The sequence below is a fragment of the Sminthopsis crassicaudata genome, chromosome 3 (genome assembly GCF_048593235.1).
Source record: "Sminthopsis crassicaudata isolate SCR6 chromosome 3, ASM4859323v1, whole genome shotgun sequence".
Lineage (NCBI taxonomy): Eukaryota > Metazoa > Chordata > Mammalia > Dasyuromorphia > Dasyuridae > Sminthopsis > Sminthopsis crassicaudata.
This window is the reverse complement of record NC_133619.1, coordinates 49,775,584-49,791,778: the sequence shown is the minus strand read 5'-3', so window position 1 is coordinate 49,791,778 and position 16,195 is coordinate 49,775,584. Positions and strand designations below refer to the sequence as shown.

Sequence of the window (16,195 nt, the reverse complement as noted above, 5' to 3'; positions counted from 1 at the left end):
TGAGTGTTCATAGTAGACATCCATTTTCCAAAGAACTCTCAAAATGATTTAAGAAGAAGTAAAACATTTGATATGCTAGTTTGAGATTAAATTCATTCATCTTAAGGCAAACATTGATGCTTTTTCTATTGCAGCAGTAGGCAAGGTAATTATTTATGTGGAACTGTCTGCCCTGTGTTTGTCACTGCTTTTTATGAAATCTGGGGCTATATCATGTTTGATATAGCACATTTTTACTCTTAACCTTTTGTTCTTGAAGACTATTTTTTTTTTTCAATAGTGTCACCTAAGAAATGATATTGGTTATAAAAACCTTGATTAGTTAAAGGACAAGTCACTTGGTATGTTGGGCTTGAACTGCTTATAGAAAATAGCATTGCTAATTATTGGTAGGAATGAATAACTAATGTCCACATCTATCCATTATTAGTTACTGAGTCTTTTTGTTCTTTATTTTATAGGAAAAGGCGACATAGCACATCACCCAGCCCCTCTCGGAGCAGTAGTGGTAGGCGAGCAAAATCCCCATCACCCAAATCAGAGCGATCAGAGCGGTCAGAGAGATCTCACAAAGAGAGTTCCCGTTCCAGGTCATCTCACAAAGATTCTCCCAGAGATGTTAGTAAAAAGGCCAAAAGGTAATTCTGAATCATTTCTGTAAATTTAAGTCATAATAATAATGTATTTTCTAGTTTCTTTATAATTCCACAAATAATTTCATTTTTTAAAGTAGAGTTGTCAGTATTATTTTGCTTTCATTTTTCTTGATGATTTTCTTTACATTTTACATTATTCAGTTTCTTTTGAGTAAGCATGGGGAAAGTCTTTTGAGTAAAAAAGGAAGATCAGTAGCCTTGAAATGCAATTCAAAACTTCTTCAATGAATCCAGAAAAGGCTCCTTGACCCTCCCACTATCCTCTGTAATTTCTGTGTTTTTGCCATGATACAAAGAAGGCATATTTAAGTTTTCATTACTCTTGATCATCGTCTTATGACACAGCAGCATCACAGGCAAGAATATGGGGCTGACACATACTTGCATACAGAAATCTTTTGATTCTCTTCTTAATGAATTCTGTAAGTCTGTGTACATTTTTCCTTTTTTTCACTTTTATCACCACAGACACTGAACATAGGAATGTGTGATTAATTAATGAAAATTTGCCAAATATTGAAATATTTTCTTTTGGGGTATCAAAGAGCTAAAGAAAAAAAAGTCTGATGAGAATTTGTCCAAAATGTTACTTCACTCTGCCTTCTCACAGCATTCTGGCCATCGTGTAACAGGCTCAGAGATGCATGGCAGTTATTGCAGCAGTGTTGGCTGTAATTGTTCATGGCCTCAGCCCCTGTGGACAAGCTAAATGGCTTGAGGCTGCTGTGCCTTTTTATAATTTTTCTCTTTCTCGCTTACTGTCAGCAAATAATTCTTAGCACTGTCTGTTTAGTTTCTAGGATCCTTCCTTGACCTTTCCCTCCCCCTATTACACCCCCATTTTCTGGCTTGATGCTTCTAATCTGCTGTATGATGTCTATACACCCAGAGAAAATAGACTTTTAGTCTGTCTTGGGGGGAGCATGTGTGTTTGGTCCCCTATGGATTACTGATAGGGCTTTTTTGTTTTCAGTCATGTACAAAAGTCCTCTTGGTTGCAGGGCCACCACTTATTATACCATGCTTCATGTATTGAGTGAGTGTACATGTTAGGAACAGAGATTATTTGGGAAAATTTTTTTTGGACTGAAAAACTTTCTATATAAATTGTCCATTGTTAATAAAATCATAGGATTGCAGTGGATCTTTAAAACATCCACTTCTTGTTCTAGATAATGCTATGTTTAAATGACCATAGAATAGATTGCCTTTTCAAAAACCGTAGACCTAAAAATTATCATCTCTTTGTCATGCACTTTTTGGTCTCTTATTCCTTATACTTACATAATACTTTAATAACCCATGTCACATCATTTTGACAAATAATGAAATTATGAAGTGAAGTAAGAAATTTGAGAGAACTTTGGCTCTTTTATTTTTTGAGGGGAAATTTTGTTAATGAGAAACGTGTTTTCATATTGGACCACAGTTCTGTATCACAGAATTCATTAGGATAACAAATATGTTTTGATTTTGCATCAATTTAAAATAGCTTTTTTTGGGAGCTTATAGCTTGCCTTGTAGAATAGTTGCTTTCATAGTGTACAGAATAATCGTATTTCCTTCATTTTGTGGTAGTTAAAAAAATATAAGGGTGGTTATAACACTTCATGGAAATTAAGCATTTTGTTTAACATTTTTTTCATTGCTCTAAATTGTTGGGTACTTTAAACATCTAAAATAGAATTCTTACCTACATATTCATGCTTGGCTTCTATTTTTGACAGATCACCATCTGGTTCAAGGACACCTAAAAGGTCTAGGCGATCACGATCTAGGTCCCCTAAAAAATCAGGGAAGAAATCCAGGTCTCAATCTCGATCTCCGCACAGATCCCACAAGAAGTCAAAGAAAAGCAAACACTGACAAAAAAAAAAAAAAAATCACTTTTTTTTTTTTTTTTTTTTTTTTTAAAACAATGCTGTCGCTTACTGGAAATGCGGTTTTGTTTTTGTGCCTGAACAAGTCTGTTTTAAAAAAAAAAATCAAATGGAAGAGCATTCCTCAATTTTTTTTTTTTTTTTTTGTGAATGCACGTGTATACTCATGAGTAACTGCATCTGTAGACCTGTCATTGTTTTATATTGTACAAAAATATCTTCATTGTGGCTGTTTCTCAAAATGAAACTTTTTTTTTGTGTTTATGAATTTCATCAGAAATGTGTGTAACTGATCTGCTGGCAGTAGTGATATTTTGTTTTAGGATGTTGTGACCTAGCAAAAATAACACACAGATGTTTTTCCCCCTTTTGTAGCTTTGACAATTTGGATTAGATTTCAAATAAAATCTCAACAGAAAATTAAATGTTGTTTTCTTGCCCCATTGGTGATAGCGAGTTCCATAAAAGTCTAAGTGAGTTTGCCACCATTCATGCTTCTCCTCTGTGATGCACTTTACAACCCCTGGCGTTCTGAATAACTATTCCCTTAGTTATATTCAAAATAACTGTCAAAATTAAGACAACTGAGAAAATTCTGTGGTCATTGTTCTTAAGAGGGTTCTGAAATAACCAGGATTTCCTAGACCACTTTGGTGCCCAGAGAGCTAAGAATCATAGAAATGGCATGCTTTGTTAGGCTACTACACTGCCCACAGGCAAAGCCAAAGTCAATAGGATTGTCTTTTTACAGAAATAGTTTTTAACCCAACACATATATCTAGAAAAAAAAATATGGAGAGAATTTAAATCATGGGCTTATTAGTTGGGTGTGAGCTGTTGTTTATACAATTCAGATTAAGATAGGAAGAAGTAGCTTGGGGACTAGTTCTTTCTAGACTTTTTCTCCTCCATGACAGCCAAAGGTTCTTTCTGTATTCTTTTTTCATGCCCCTGTTTGAAGGTTGGTATCAAAAATTTTTTTTCTTACTGTTAATCGCCTCAGTCTAAAAAAGTAAGAATGGTTTCAGTTCAAGTAAAATAGGAAAATAAATTAGATTTTTGAAATTCCTAAGCCTGAATATCTCATCCAGGATGCATTGAAAAGCTCATTTAAGCAGCTAATACCACTTGGAAGTCATAATATGTTCTAATCTGGGAGCAAGACTTCCTCAGTACAACAGAGCAGATATTTGTACAATGTTTTTGTATAGTAAGCATAAAAGACCGGGGTCATTTTAGATCTTAGGTCTGACAGATACTAAAATTTGTCTGTTTTCCTTTAATGGTTTTCATTTGGGTGCTTAATTGTATAGTTGTTCAAGATGGGTTTTTTTGTGTTTATGTTTTTGTGGGGTGTGGGGAGATAACTACTCTGATGATGGATTGTCTTGATTAGGGTACTTTTAAAAGAAGCTTTATTTTAAACCTATTTTACACATTTTTAAAACAAATTCTTGCAGGCATGTAATTTTAAATGTACCATACATGTGAGGGAGTAATTGTATTCGTATCAGCTCACTGTTGGCAGGCCACTTCTAAACTGTGCAAACCAATAAAATGTGGCAGTGAGCCCATCAAGATTATTTCCCTTAATGGCTCTTATCAACATATAAATATTGCTTGAATAGGTATTCACTTAACTTTCATGCTTCTGTTCAAGCATTTTTTTAGGGAATGTTAATTGTTAAAAGCCCACTCTGAACCATTAAGAAATGCTAAAAATTTGGTGCTAGTTTCTCTTCCCCCACCCCCACCCCCTTTAAAAAAAAAAAAATCAACATAAATAGCTTTTTCTACTCTTACTCCATACCTGGAAGAACTTAATTTTGTGAAATATATCTTGCTTGGCAAAACTTTAGGGATAGATGAATCTCTGTCCTGCACTCCACATAGATAGCTGGTAGGCACAGTGTTATTTTGGTATTGTGAAGGCTTGCATATAAACAATATGCCAAATAAATAACAAGAAATTGGGGGGAGGGAGGGTGTACTCTGTTTTTCAGAAAATGAATGAGTACAAAAACTATTATGGTAATTTAATTTGGGAAGCTCCGCTAGTTGCATTAGAATTAAGCAGCTCTCTGTCTTGAGCATAATTATTAGACCTTATTTTTACAGTAGATAAGACTGGCCTTCTGCCTTTTTAAGTGTTGGCATGCTGTGTGAACAACAATGGAGGATATGTAGGGAATCCAGCAGTTTTGGCTCCTTCAGAGTACTTCTTTGAGGGTTGTTGAATTGTAAAAAGTATTGGTAAATTAGTTGCTCTTTATTGACTTTAATGAAAAGTTAAAGCATGTTTCTAACTTTCCAAATTGTGAGAATTTGATAGGATAAAAAAATGGGGGGAGGGAAGGATCTTGCAGAAGGAAGGCATATTTGATTAGGTTTTAGAAAATCTTACCACTCATGATCAGATAGATGCCCAAACAAGGTAGCTCTGAATTACCTGCTGAAGTTTCTACAAATTCTACAAGATTCTTATTCATTTCCTTTCATTAATAAAGAAATATTTCAACTGACTTCAAAATTCTTGCCCAGGAGCCATGTATCTTCTACAGCCAGTTAGGAAAGAAAATGCTCTCTTGACTTTATAGGTGAAGCCAGATTCTTTCATTACTCTCTTCTCTGCGGTTTCAGAGATGGGCTTCCCTGCTAGATTTATGCTGCTCTGGTCTCCCATTATTGTTCAGGTGAAAAAAATAGTAAAACATAACCTGCCGCTTACCAAAAATAAACCCCAAGAAAATAAGTAAGCATGTATGTTTGGGCAATATTTTTCCAAGTACCCTATATATGGTGTTGGTAAATGGCTGGGATTTTTGGATAAGAAGAATGTTTAGGAATTGAGTGACCCAAAGGATGTCTCTTATTGATTCAGAATTTTTTTAAAAAAATTCTTGTATGTGCTAAGGTTTGCAAAAATTGCACTGACCTGGTTTTATTTTGTTTGGACCATGCCTAATGGGATTAAATTGAGGCTTGGTCCAATTAAAAAAACCTAGTGGGAAAAATATTTGCTTACATGCTTTTTATCTAACAGCTGTTTTTTCTTTGTTTTAAATTCTTTACTGTTGAGAATATATATTTTTAAAAATCCTACTAGTAATTAGATCTAATTTCCCTAAAAAGTCTTGGCTTTTATCTTTATAAAATTCAAGGTTTGGAGAAATAGAGCCAAAAGGATATTTTTGCCACTGTGAAAAAAAAAATACACAGATTATTTATATTGCCAAAACTCATATTGCCAAAATGCTTCAAACTAGTCATCAAAATCAGGACTTCTGCTAAAGTGGGTTGTTTTTTGAGACTGTACAGTACTATCATTTTAAGATATTTAGGAAATCTGTATAAGCACTGTTTGAAGACACCTTTAGATACGAAACATAATTTTAAATGATTAAGCCAACTAGAGTGAATTTAATGCAAACATTTCTGAATAGCCTGTGATTTTAGAAAGCATACATACATCCTTTTGAGTTTAAAGGAATACACTATTTGTAAAAAACCCTTTTCATGGTAAAGGATTTCTCTGATATTCGTACTTCACATGTAAGATTTAAAAAAACTTATATGGGGATTAGTTCATTATAATAATTTAAGCATTGAGTTCCCCATCGTCTTCCAAGATTAATTTTAATACATCAATGTAAAGTCCCAGTGGGAGTTTTCTTAAGAACTTTCTTCCAGATGAGCCACATCTCAATTTAAAAATTGATTGCCTCAGTGTTTGACTCAATACAGCTGTGAACTTTATGGAATTTAAGTATCAATGCTACATGTATGTATAATTGGTTATATAGTTTTTTAGGTGAGTAGATAAAATTTGGCCTAAGCTCATTTTCATATACTTATTTGTGCTTGGAGTATTGGTATATTTTGTTTTAATTCTGCAGTCTCTTGTGATGCTTCTGGTGGTGGCTTTGAAACACCAGGGGAAATAGGGAATTTTTAAGAACTGAGAATAATGTAGTTGTATCCAACTAAACTGAAATTCTCCTTAATTCCCTGTGTTCCTCTATTCCCCACCTCCCACCATGTTTCCTTCCATTGAACTTTTTCCATAATAGAGTCTCTTAATACAGGGATTAAGGGTTCCAAGTTTATTAAAGGAGATGTTCTCCATACCAGACTGTCACTTTATAGTTTTTCTACTTAAGGATTATATGATTGAACCAAAATTGTGAAACTTCCCTTTTGTTGTTTGTTGGGCATAATTACTTTAATAAAAGTACATTTTTTCATATCAAATTTATACTGTTCATGTAATTTTATCCATGTAGAACTTGAGCCTTCTTAATGCAAGCACAGTAAGCCATATCTAATTAATTTCAGCTGTGTGCCTTTAGCAATCGAACCCTAAAAAGATCTTTGTCCTTTGTGAAGCAAGCAGAGCACCATTTTTATCTGTTGGAACCAGAAAGTTAGTACATTTTTCATGGTGAGAATCTTAGCATACAACTTCAAGTACTTATTTTTGAGAGCTTAGTCCCTGTCTCCCCTTCTTCCTTTCCCCCTCCCCCCAAATGCTGACTATTACAACAGTAAACTCATGACTGGGAATTTTCAGATTTCTTATTGGTTCCTTTTGGGGCTCAATAATGTTTTCTTTAAGGATTTTGGCATTTGAAAACAGTTACTTCCTTACAGGGCTTGGAAAATAACTGCCTATCAGCATATTTTGTATTTTGAATAAAAACTAAAAAAGAAAGAAATGTAACTGATCATAAAAACAATGCGTAAGCACTGTACACTCTGGCTACATCATCTCATTAAAATGCCTTGCAGCTCCAACAACTTTTCTGGTTTCATGCCCTGTGTTTTATTCTCATTGTTTTCCATTACACTGCAATGTTGTGTTGAGAAGTTATTTTATAGTTTGGAGATTATGTAAAATAGATTTTCAAAATGGGCTTTTAATTAGTTTTGCCCTTCTGTTTCCCCAGCAATTAGCATAGCGCCTTGTACGTGATAGGTGCTTAATATTTGCAGAATTGAATTTGTAGAACTTTTTACTGGTATGACTACAATTGAGAGTATCTAGCAACATAATTCAATATATCTAATATGTCAAAAGTATTTATACAAATAGGAATTCACTCATGCCTTTTAGTTTTTTCCATCATTTATATTGCATTGAAAATAAATTCTCAGACCCAGGAGTTTATAGTATTTTGGAGTGAAACAATGTATTCCTTAAGACTAATGTGAATATTTGTACTTATAAGAAATAAGAGTAAAATAAAGCATAACAATCTATAACTGTTCAATTAGTAGAGGGTTTTCCTTTTTTTAAAGTTTTAATATCTAGTTGATTTATATTTGGTTTAAATCGGTTTGTCATATAGATGAAACGTTTTGGTGTTTTCATCTACAAGTAATACCAATTCCTAATCTGCTGCTACTGCTTTCAGAGTTAACATTTATGTTCTAATCTTCTTGGTGAACAGTCCTCCACCTAATTCTGATCCATTTGACTGATCCTGATATGATTAAGTGTAATGCCAACAAAGAGTAAGCTGTGGCAAATCCTGCCAAACCTGAAAAGCTTTCTATAAAAGCCAGTCATAAAGGAGGGAATGTCTCCTGAGGACCAGCCTCTGATAAGTATGGCCCATTCTGGGGGACTTGGCCATTGTGGGCCAGTGATAGGGGAAGGTCAGTCTCCTAAGGACCAGCCATACTGGTAGTGGAGCTAACTAGACTTGGCCCAACACTCAGATTACAAAGCTGATGACTCTGTTTTACAATGCTGGATTAGGTAGTGTGGCTTTTGATCTGGGCATAGCAGCTCAAGGCTTTTCAAGGGCTATATTCTGTTCCCACACAAATGAAATCAGTTCCCTTTATGAAGAAATCAATCTTGAGAGAAGGTTGTGCTTTCTATATCCAAGAAGGTTTTTTTGTATTTCAGTTACTCAAAAAAGATTTTTTTTCTCATAATAGGACTAGGTAGCCTCCAGTCCTTAGAGGTGAACTTAAATGTAATCTCTTAGTTTATTGATGTTCATAATCAGACTGATCTTGCCCATGAATAGTCTGGGTATTGACACTTTCTATGTTTTTGATTTAAATTCAAAGTTTTAAAAAGTGTGTGTGTGTGTGTGTCACACACATACACACAAATATGTCTTAATTGTTTCCAACTTTGTGTTCTACTTGTTAGCTGTATGACTTTGGGCAAGTCACTTAACCCCAATTGTCTACCCCTACCCCACCCCCAAAAAATATATTGGAGTAGTTTGTCTTCCTTTTTTCCAGTGGATTAAGACAAACAGGTTAAGTGATTCATCTGGTGTCACTGGGCTAAGGACTGAGACTGAATTTGAACTCACCTTCCTAATTCAGACCCAGCACTTATCTACTGAGCTCTTAGCTGCTTTCCTAGCTATAAATATGTACATAAATATAGACATATATGCACATATCTGTACCACATCCTGTATTTGGATAGCTGTACATGTGCACGTGTGTATAAGACATACGCATGTACACATGAAGATGCAATTTTTTTTCCAAGCTGAAAAGTAATAGGCACAGTTGTCACAAAATGAGCAGAGAATAATATCCTAAAATGAGGCTGCCAACAGGGTCAGTTATATAAGCATTATTGAACCCTTTGTGTGCATTTGAAAGTTACAGTTTGTATTTTCAGATTACGTGGGAGGAGAGTATTAGATGTTCCATAAAACTACAGCAATTTACTTCCAGAATATTGAGCTCAAGCCACATAACATTTGAAAAGGAAATTAGACTTTATATACTGAGAAATAAGGGCTTAGTAGCAGTGTCCTTAGGACTTTCATAAAGCCTATGGGTACATTTCAGCTTCACAAACAAAAATGTGGATGACCAAAATTTTGATGAAAAATACTTCCTGGTTTTAAAGGAAAGCTATGGTCCTGAAACAGCAGAAGTCTTCCTTGCTTCTTGAATCTAAAGGGGCCACCTGACTTGTTCAGTATTCCTATTATATGAAATAACTCAAAAATAGTTTTCCATTGCAGCATATTTTAACTTGAACTGTGCTAGGCCATATGTAGGTAAGTGAACAATTTACAAAGGGAACAAATTTTCCAGTGCCTTTGAGCCACCCTCTTGTTTTAAACTTAACTGCCAAATGCTTGGGTTATTCCTGGGAGTGCAAACATTCAGGAACAAAAATCCCCAGCACTGCAATCAAGAATATTGTAGGGGATGCCTTGATTTGGAACCAGAAAGTCCCTTAATTCTCGGCATCGAATTGTACCATTTTATAGGTGGAGTAACAGACTTAGGGTCATGTCGCTGGTGCTGCACTGACTGAATCCAGAATGCTTTTTTTTCTGTGGAACTGACAGGGCTTCCCTGTATGTACTAGGGTACCTTTTCCATAGTTTTCTCTCCATTCTAGTCGCTCAGCTAGAATTAAATGAGCAACTTCCTAATCTGTAACACACAAGCTCCTTTCAGAGGGTGCTACTCTGTTCTCTGCTTTCCCACATGGGTCTTTCATGGGAGTTTATTTAATAATCTGTGGTCGGTACCAAGTCTGATAGCACTGTGTGAAATGTTGAACGAGGTCAGGGCACAAAGGATATTCCTTGCACTTATTTCTCCAGAGATGCGATCTGCCTCTTGAAACATGGTTTTAATTCTGCATAAGTTGCAGAAGAGTAATATACTTAATTCACAATTGGAATAAAGGGTAATAAATCATAGCGGCATTGTTTAAGCGGCAAAAGATTATGCTTTTACTTCATCCTATTTATGACTCACCTGAAACTGTAAGCAGCTGGGCTGAGCCAAGAAGGTTGAATTTGGAGCTAAAAAACCTGGGCTGGAAAAAGTTAGATCTTGCCCCCAAGGCCACTGCTACTTTGTGGGAATCACTTAAGCTCTCTTAGACTCCATTTGCTCATCTGTAAAATGGGATAATAGTATCTCAGGGTAACATAAGCACATAAAAGAATTTATGTCAAGCCTTTTGATGGTAACACTAGGTAAATGCTGGCTTTGCTGCACATCTTCCTTGTAGTCCTCCCATGTTGATAAAAAGCTCATAAATAACTAACATTACACCAAGTTTTGGGAGGAAGTAATAACATTTAAAGGGGCTCTGTCATTTTTAAGAGAGCTCAGGTTTACAGCATTAAAGACAAACTGGAAAATCCTCCCTGGCTGGCTGCACACACACAGGGGACCTGAGAGGTAGTACAGTGATAGGTAGAAGACCCAGCCTCGGGGCACTCCTCCAGGCCCTGGGTGACTCGGGAGAGAAGAGGTCCCCATCTGTGTTTGGAAGAGGGTTTCTATACCCAGAATTGCCCACACAGAAGAAGCTGGTCTGAACCACAATCACAAGAAGGTTGAAATTGGTTTAAGGCTGACAACTTGTCTTGAAACAACTATGGGAGTGTAAGTATCTCCTTTTATCTCAGGGGTTCAGTGACTTGGGAAGGGGAGAAAAAGAGGCCCATGTGTGTGTGTGTAGCTTAGGATGTACCAGGCCCAAGCACTTCACAAATATCCCACTTGATACCTACAGTGCTGGGAGCTAAGTACTTTTATCTTCATCCTTCCTATATTTGAGGCAAACGGACTTGACCAGAGTCACTTAGCTTGTGTGTGAGACCCCCTGAGCCTCCCTGCTTGTTTAGTACCAGAATTGCAGTTCAGGTGCTCCAACTCCTAACACTGCCAACCTTATTAGGAGCATGATGGTCTGGGACCTAAAAGAAAAGGTGAGAAGGCTTTCTTCAAGGACAAAATCTATCACTAATTTGTTTACACAAAGAAAATCAAGCCCCTGGCTATTCTGGGCTCTTAGACAAAACTGCATCTTCTCTCTCTAGAGTCAATGATCTAAAGGATCCACATTTTTTCTGAAGCTCATTTTGCTTATTGGCATCCAAATAATGGCCCGCAATCGAGGGAGACGGAGAGGGGAACAGTGTGAGAGTGTCCAATGAGCCTGGATTTCCTGTGACTTAGGATACTCTTCTGGTTACTATTGATGCTAAACTCGTGTAATGAAAAAGTGTAAGAATGCAATGTCTATTAAAAATATTGAGTCTCATCCACTCTTTGGATGCTTCTAAAAAACCATATGGCATCCCTTTGTTTTGGTATTAGGCCTGGAGTCAGGAAAACCAGAGTTCAAAGCCAGCCTCCATTTCTTCAACTGTAAAATGGGGATAATAAAAGCCGGGAAGGATTCTTGTGAGGATCAGTTAGGTAATATTGGTCAAGTACTGAGCACACCGCATGACATATAGGTGCTTGATAAATGTTTATTCTTTTGGTCAGCTTTTAAGTTCAGTACATCTTGATTTTACAAATATAACACATACTCTGAGATCCTAATCTCAACTCACACCCATACGAGTTGGCTCTCCAGAGCTGCTGCTTCCTTCCTGGGCCTTAACCGGTAGCCCTGTGTTGGCGGTCATGATGGTGGCAGGGAGTTGAGGTGGGTGAGGTTACTTTTCTAATCCTATAGCTTATGAGATGTTTTTATGTTTGGACTCTTAAGTTATTGATTGAGAATCACCTTAAGCCAGCCAGCCTTAAGAGGTATTTAGGAAGGGTAATTTATTAAATATTCTCACATATAGCAAGTGTAAGAAGGCTTTGTTTTGCATGTGCCCGGACCACCTAATGTGGAGGTCCTATCCAGGTTATATAGGAATTGGTTTCGAGGGGGAGACATTCTGCATTTTTCTCCTATGTGGGTTTGGGACAGTATCTCTCCTTCCTTGCTCTTATCTCTCCCCTCCCTTTCCATTTCATACATGGCCTACAGGGCACAGCTAACTTCCCTGGGCCAATCCAAATATTTCTATCAGAACCATTCCGGTTCATCCAAGGACATTTCCTATTTAATCTAAAGTGTTTGATAGGTTGACTGAGACTTGTTTTAACTCCTTAACATTTCAGGATATCTTATCTCTTTAACTTATCCCTTGACTTCTTTGATTTACTCCATCAATCCTGCTTTTATATAACCATTTATTAATTGCTCAACTTGTGCCAGGCACCGTCCTAGCTACTGGGCATACAAGGACAAAATGAAAGACTTTTTTTTTTTTTTAGGGAGTTTCTTAAGAATACATCTTCCCCATCCTGGAGGATTACTTGTCCCCACGTAAGTATATTTGACAAAGTAGGTGGGGACAAAGGTGGGCAGAGAAGGCCTCAGGAAAGAGCATTTGAACTGACGCTTAAATGAGAATTAGGAATCCACTTTGGGCTGGCACGTGTGAGTATGGAGAGAAGGGAAAAGGCATCTTGTGGAAATTTCTGTTCACCCAGTTTACCTGGAGTGAGTGAGAGAAGAGAAGAAATGGATATAAGGCTGGAAAAAAGGCTGGAGGCCATGGTGGAAATTCCTACATGGCAGCTTTCTATCTTGCAGGCTGAAGATAAAATGAGATAAACCATCTCTGCCTCGGTTGGATTTCATAAGGACTTTGTCATTTGAACGGCTGTCCACTTATCACACAGAGGCCCTCAGTAAATAGAACCTGGAGGTAGGGATGACTTTCTACAGACTTGAGTTTCCATTATATAGAGAGAAACCCATGCTGAGTGGAAAGTGTTTGAGGACCTATTCAGCCCAACCAATAAGTTTTTTTTAATTGCTACTTTTACTACATTTGTTTTTTTTAAAGAGGTGGCTTTACTCTCCACACCTAAAATAAAGGAATCCATACATAAGAGCATTTATTAGGCACTTGTGATATACAAAATACTGGGCTAAGCTTGGAAGTGCAAATATCCCTGCTCTCCAAAACTTACAACTAATGGGCAAGACAACTATATTTAGAGCTATTTCCCAACGCCAAGAACTTTGGGGCTGAGCCCTTTCTTTTCTGGATCTTCATATTAGTTGGAGCTAAGGGGGGGAGGGAGGGGCCTGCGTCACCTGTAGGCACAGTTAACAGGTTGCACTTCCACGGAATATATGATGATTATGGGGTTGGTCTGGAAATCAGGACCTGTTGTGTGCACTGCTATTCCCAGGGGCTTTGGGGGTTAGTTAGGGTCCTGGACTATCTTCCTCAAGGTCCAAGGGGAGATGGTGGCAGGGATTTAATTCACCTCCCCACAAATGCTGACCCCTGTCAATCCCTCAGTTTGCCTTGATCAGCCAGGCTGGCTTGTCTGTACTGCAGCTATTGGGGATAATTGGCCCCAGTTCCACAGGAGTGCTTGCCTGAATGATGGAGGTAGGGATTGGACCCTTAGCGAGACCAGTTTGGAGAATGGTGGTGTTACTCTTCCTGGTTCCCTTTGACATACCTGCAGTTATCAGGTGGCAGCTGGTTATTTTGAGGATGGTAGGCTCCTCAATGGGGGGAGTCTTATGGGACCTATGCCACTTCCAGGGCCTCTAGGGCTCTCCTTTGGAGACTGAGGGGAGATGGTGGTGAAAGTGGTTGTGCAACAGAGGCAGCTGTTCAAATATGTGGATGTAATGATGAATTTAGAGCTGAAAGGGACCCGTGCTAGCATCTAGTCCATCTTGGAGAGGTGGAAACTGAGGCCCAGGGGGACCTAAGCTCATTCCAGCAGTGAGTAGACATGGGATGTGAAGCCAGGTCTTCAGGAAGCCAGTGCTCTTTTCAGCAGAGTCTATCACCTATTATAAGCTTTGTCCTACAAGTGACTGTGCTTAGTGAAATATATCTGACAGTTTTCCCCTTATAAACAACCTCATGCAAAATTTCCTTAATGTAATCCTTCTCATAACTCAAAAAGAGATGGAGAAAATTAAGAAATATGCTTTTCTCTATAGAAAAGCATAACATTCTTTTGTATTCAATCAATAACAATGTACTGAGCATTTTGGACAAATGTTTATTTTTTTTAAAGAGCTGCTAATTTATATTGTACAATCAATGCTAATTGCTCATCCCTTTATCTTTAACAGTTGTATCAATACTGATGAAAGCACTAACAATTAGTATATTATACTCCTGTTTGAAGAATGAAAAGAATCCAATGGGTTCTTCTTCTTACCTACTGCTATAGAGCATTTAGATAATCCTTTTACTCAAGACCCTGAGCATTGCTGACTTGGTGACTTTGGGTGAACAATGATAACCCTGCCACGATAATGGCCCTTGATGGGACCACTTCTAACTAATTTTTGTTGTGGCTTGATCCTGTGCTACATGGCATTTGCATTAAATGATGACACAGATGTCAGGGCATGTCTATCCAGCATTCAAATGACACAAAGCTAGGAAGGATAGCTAAGAAAATGGCTGATAGAGTCAAAATTCCAAAAGAGCTTACACAGATCTTCCCTCTGTTAAAATGTAATCTCCATGAGGGTGGGTTCTTTTTTTGTTTGCATTTGAAATCCCAGCACATAACATTGTGCTTGTCACATAGGAAGCATTTAATAAATGCTTGTTGATTTATCTTGTTGACAACTCAGAAAGTTGTGGTTAATCTAATAAGGTGAGACAATGGAGATAATGGCATCATACGTAGATTCAAAAATCAGTTTCTCAAGAACAATTCAGGAAAAATATGTTGAGACAGTTATTCACCTAGAAAGGTACTGAGGGTTTTAGTAAGTTACAAGTTGATGATGAGTTAGCTATGAGACATGGTAGCCCCAAAGGATAGTCTCATAACTCTAAAGTTGAAAAGGACCTTTAAGGTCATTGAGTCCAACTTTATTTCACGATATAGATGAGAAAACTGGCTTACTAAAGCAGTATAGTATCTGAGAGAGAATTCAAATCCCGGTCTTCCTAACTTCAGCTCATGAGATCCAGTTTTTTTTTTTTTTGTTTTGTTTTGTTTTGTTTTGTTTTTTTGTTTTTCCTTTTAATTTTTAAAAAAATTTATTTAAAAAACAAACAATAAGAAAAACAGAAAAGAAATACAAAACAAAATAAAACAAAAGTTTTGTTATGTGTCCAGCAGAACATCCGGGAGGATTCAAAATGTATAACAACAAATTAGCAGATCAAGAAAGTATGTATGTATGTATGTATGTATGTATATATATGCATATATATATATATATATGTATTAGAAATTGTATTCATAAATGTCCATTTTTTTTACTTCCTTGTAAATTGTTTTTTGGGTCTCTGCTGCATATTTTATTCTTTCTCCCCCTTTTATCCCCCCTCACCCTCAAATAAACTATGGTTAAGAAAAAATATATTTACATAAACATACATATTTACATAGTTACACACACTCCACATACACAGAGACATATTTCCTATCTTTGCTAACTCTTCTGCTTTAATTCTGTTCCTTAATTTGCCTGGCTATTACTTAACCTCCTCCCACCCATGGATATCCATGAGATCCAGTTTACCACAATGCCTGTAATGTAATCTTCAGAAGCATTAAGAAAAGGGTGGTATCTTGGGTCAGGGAAATGATAATATAGTTCTACACAGCCTTGCTCAGATCACAACTGGAATATTGTGTTCAATTCTGGCGTCACTGTCTTAGGAAGGGCATTGGCGAGAGGGAAATTGTTCAGAGGAAGATGACCAGGCTCACGACTTACACAATTTGTGATCGTGTCATATGGAAGCTAACAGAAGGATCAGGAGATGTTTAGCCTAGCGAAAGAGAGACTTGTGTGAGGAAGGACATACTATCTTCGGATTTTTTTTTTCCATTAGGGAGAAAGATAAG

At 37.0% G+C, this 16,195-nt stretch overlaps 1 protein-coding gene across 5 annotated transcripts in view; it reads left to right on the top strand.

The window, feature by feature from the left end:
* U2SURP (U2 snRNP associated SURP domain containing) overlaps positions 1-16,195 on the top strand; it is an 87,506-nt gene that overhangs the window by 59,984 nt on the left and 11,327 nt on the right. For 4 of the 5 annotated variants that reach the window (XM_074298424.1, XM_074298421.1, XM_074298425.1 and 1 more), the window contains 2 exons: positions 462-638; positions 2,384-2,565. In XM_074298424.1, coding sequence (XP_074154525.1) covers positions 462-638; positions 2,384-2,522 — 316 coding nt within the window. In that variant the 3' untranslated portion in view covers positions 2,523-2,565. Of the gene's footprint in view, positions 1-461; positions 639-2,383; positions 2,566-16,195 lie in introns of those variants that run through there. The other variant, XM_074298423.1, reaches the window with a different exon arrangement.